Source organism: Apodemus sylvaticus, chromosome 4 (genome assembly GCF_947179515.1).
Source record: "Apodemus sylvaticus chromosome 4, mApoSyl1.1, whole genome shotgun sequence".
Classification (NCBI taxonomy): Eukaryota; Metazoa; Chordata; class Mammalia; order Rodentia; family Muridae; genus Apodemus; species Apodemus sylvaticus.
This window is the reverse complement of record NC_067475.1, coordinates 69998595-70000126: the sequence shown is the minus strand read 5'-3', so window position 1 is coordinate 70000126 and position 1532 is coordinate 69998595. Positions and strand designations below refer to the sequence as shown.

At 45.2% G+C, this 1532-nt stretch overlaps 1 protein-coding gene across 1 annotated transcript; it reads right to left on the bottom strand.

Annotated features, from left to right (window-relative positions):
• On the bottom strand, positions 1 to 1065 carry LOC127682215 (TD and POZ domain-containing protein 1-like). The gene has a single exon (XM_052178601.1). The coding sequence runs from the start codon at positions 1063 to 1065 to the stop codon at positions 1 to 3; it is 1065 nt and encodes a 354-aa protein (XP_052034561.1).
• Between the last annotated feature and the right edge of the window lie 467 nt (positions 1066 to 1532).

The following is a 1532-nucleotide window of genomic DNA, read 5'->3' as shown; positions in this document are numbered from 1 at the left end:
TCATGGCTCCAAAGAAGGACACTGTGCAGAAGCCAGGGAGCAGAAGGCTTCAGCCACCAAGGGGGGATGTGACTCCACCAATGACTTCCACCCTGAGGTCTTAGAGACCTCATAGGCAAAATCTGTAATGAAATCCAGGGCCTGAGTCTTCAGCCACTGTGTGCTGTGGAGGTCAGCCAGGATGAGAGTGTTTGCAGCATTCTCCACAGAGAGGATCCTGCAGAGGGCATCCTCACACATGGCCTTCAAGCCGTCCAGGCCATACCTGTCAGCAGCTGCCAGCAGACCAGAGGCCATGGAGTAGCTCTTGAGGTTTGGTGCCTTCCATGTGTAGATGAAGCCCATCATCTCCTGGAAGACTTGGGGATCCAAGTCATGAATCTCAACGAGGTTTTTTAGTCTCTCCTGCATTTCATGTTCAAACATGGCTCTGAAAACTGGAGAGCGAGCTGCTAGGATGGCCTTGTGAGCCCTGAATTCATGGCCACCCACCAATAGGGAGCAGTCTGTGAAGATGGAATTCTCCCAAAGCTTCCCTAGGTCATCTGCCAACACATGCCTTGGATCCTTGATTGCAGGTGTCATGTTCTGTCCAGGCATGCTGAAGATGGCTCCCGCTATGCTCACCTTGCAGCAGATGGTGAGCTGGTCTTCAGGGAGAAGTAAATGCTGATGGGAGAGGAAGAAATCTCGAAGGATGAACTCTTTGAATCCCCTGTGTTGGTATTGCCAAAAGCTTACAACACTGGGGTTCTTCCTACTTTGACATTTCTCTCCTTGGGAATTTATGATCCAGAACTCAAACTTTGCCCAAACTGGGCACACGGGACAGCTGAGCAATCCCAGGTCAACTGACAGGTAATCTTTGCTTTCTTTATCAACTCCATTTGGGTATACTCTCAAACACCATGCCACTTCCTCATTGTCCTCTAATGAGAACTCTGGGCTTCTAATCTCTTTCTGAATTCCATCCATGCAAAATGAGAAGTTGCTAATGGTCCACTCATAGCAGATGTTTTTTACACTGATCTGTGTGGAGCCCTTGGCTTCCATGTCCCCTGACATTTCTGTTGGCGGTAGTTTGGAGGTTAACATTGATCTGAAAAGAAGAACTAGCATTTATTGATTCTTCATCCTGATACATACAATTATATATACTCTTTAGATTTTATTTTAGATTTCTCCTAAATTCTTTCTCTCTGCTGTTTTTCTCTCTGTCTCTGTGTAACTGTCTCTGGTTCTCTGTGTCTCTCTTCCCCCCTCTCTGTCTTCTCTCTCTCTTTCTCTCTCTCTCTGAGTATATATCTGTGTGTGTTTATTGAACATACAGAATTAATTCCTTTATATAAATAGAAAGAGGATATATGAGAACAACATAAATTCAACTAATATAACAATGACTACAGTCAGTACTTACTTAGTCCACGAGGTTTGAAGTCTCAGGTTTTCTTCAGTATATGCTGGTATTCTGAAGTAGAGTCTAATGCCAGTGAAGAAATGGGCTCGCTAGTAAGATGAGAGCAGGCAGGCAA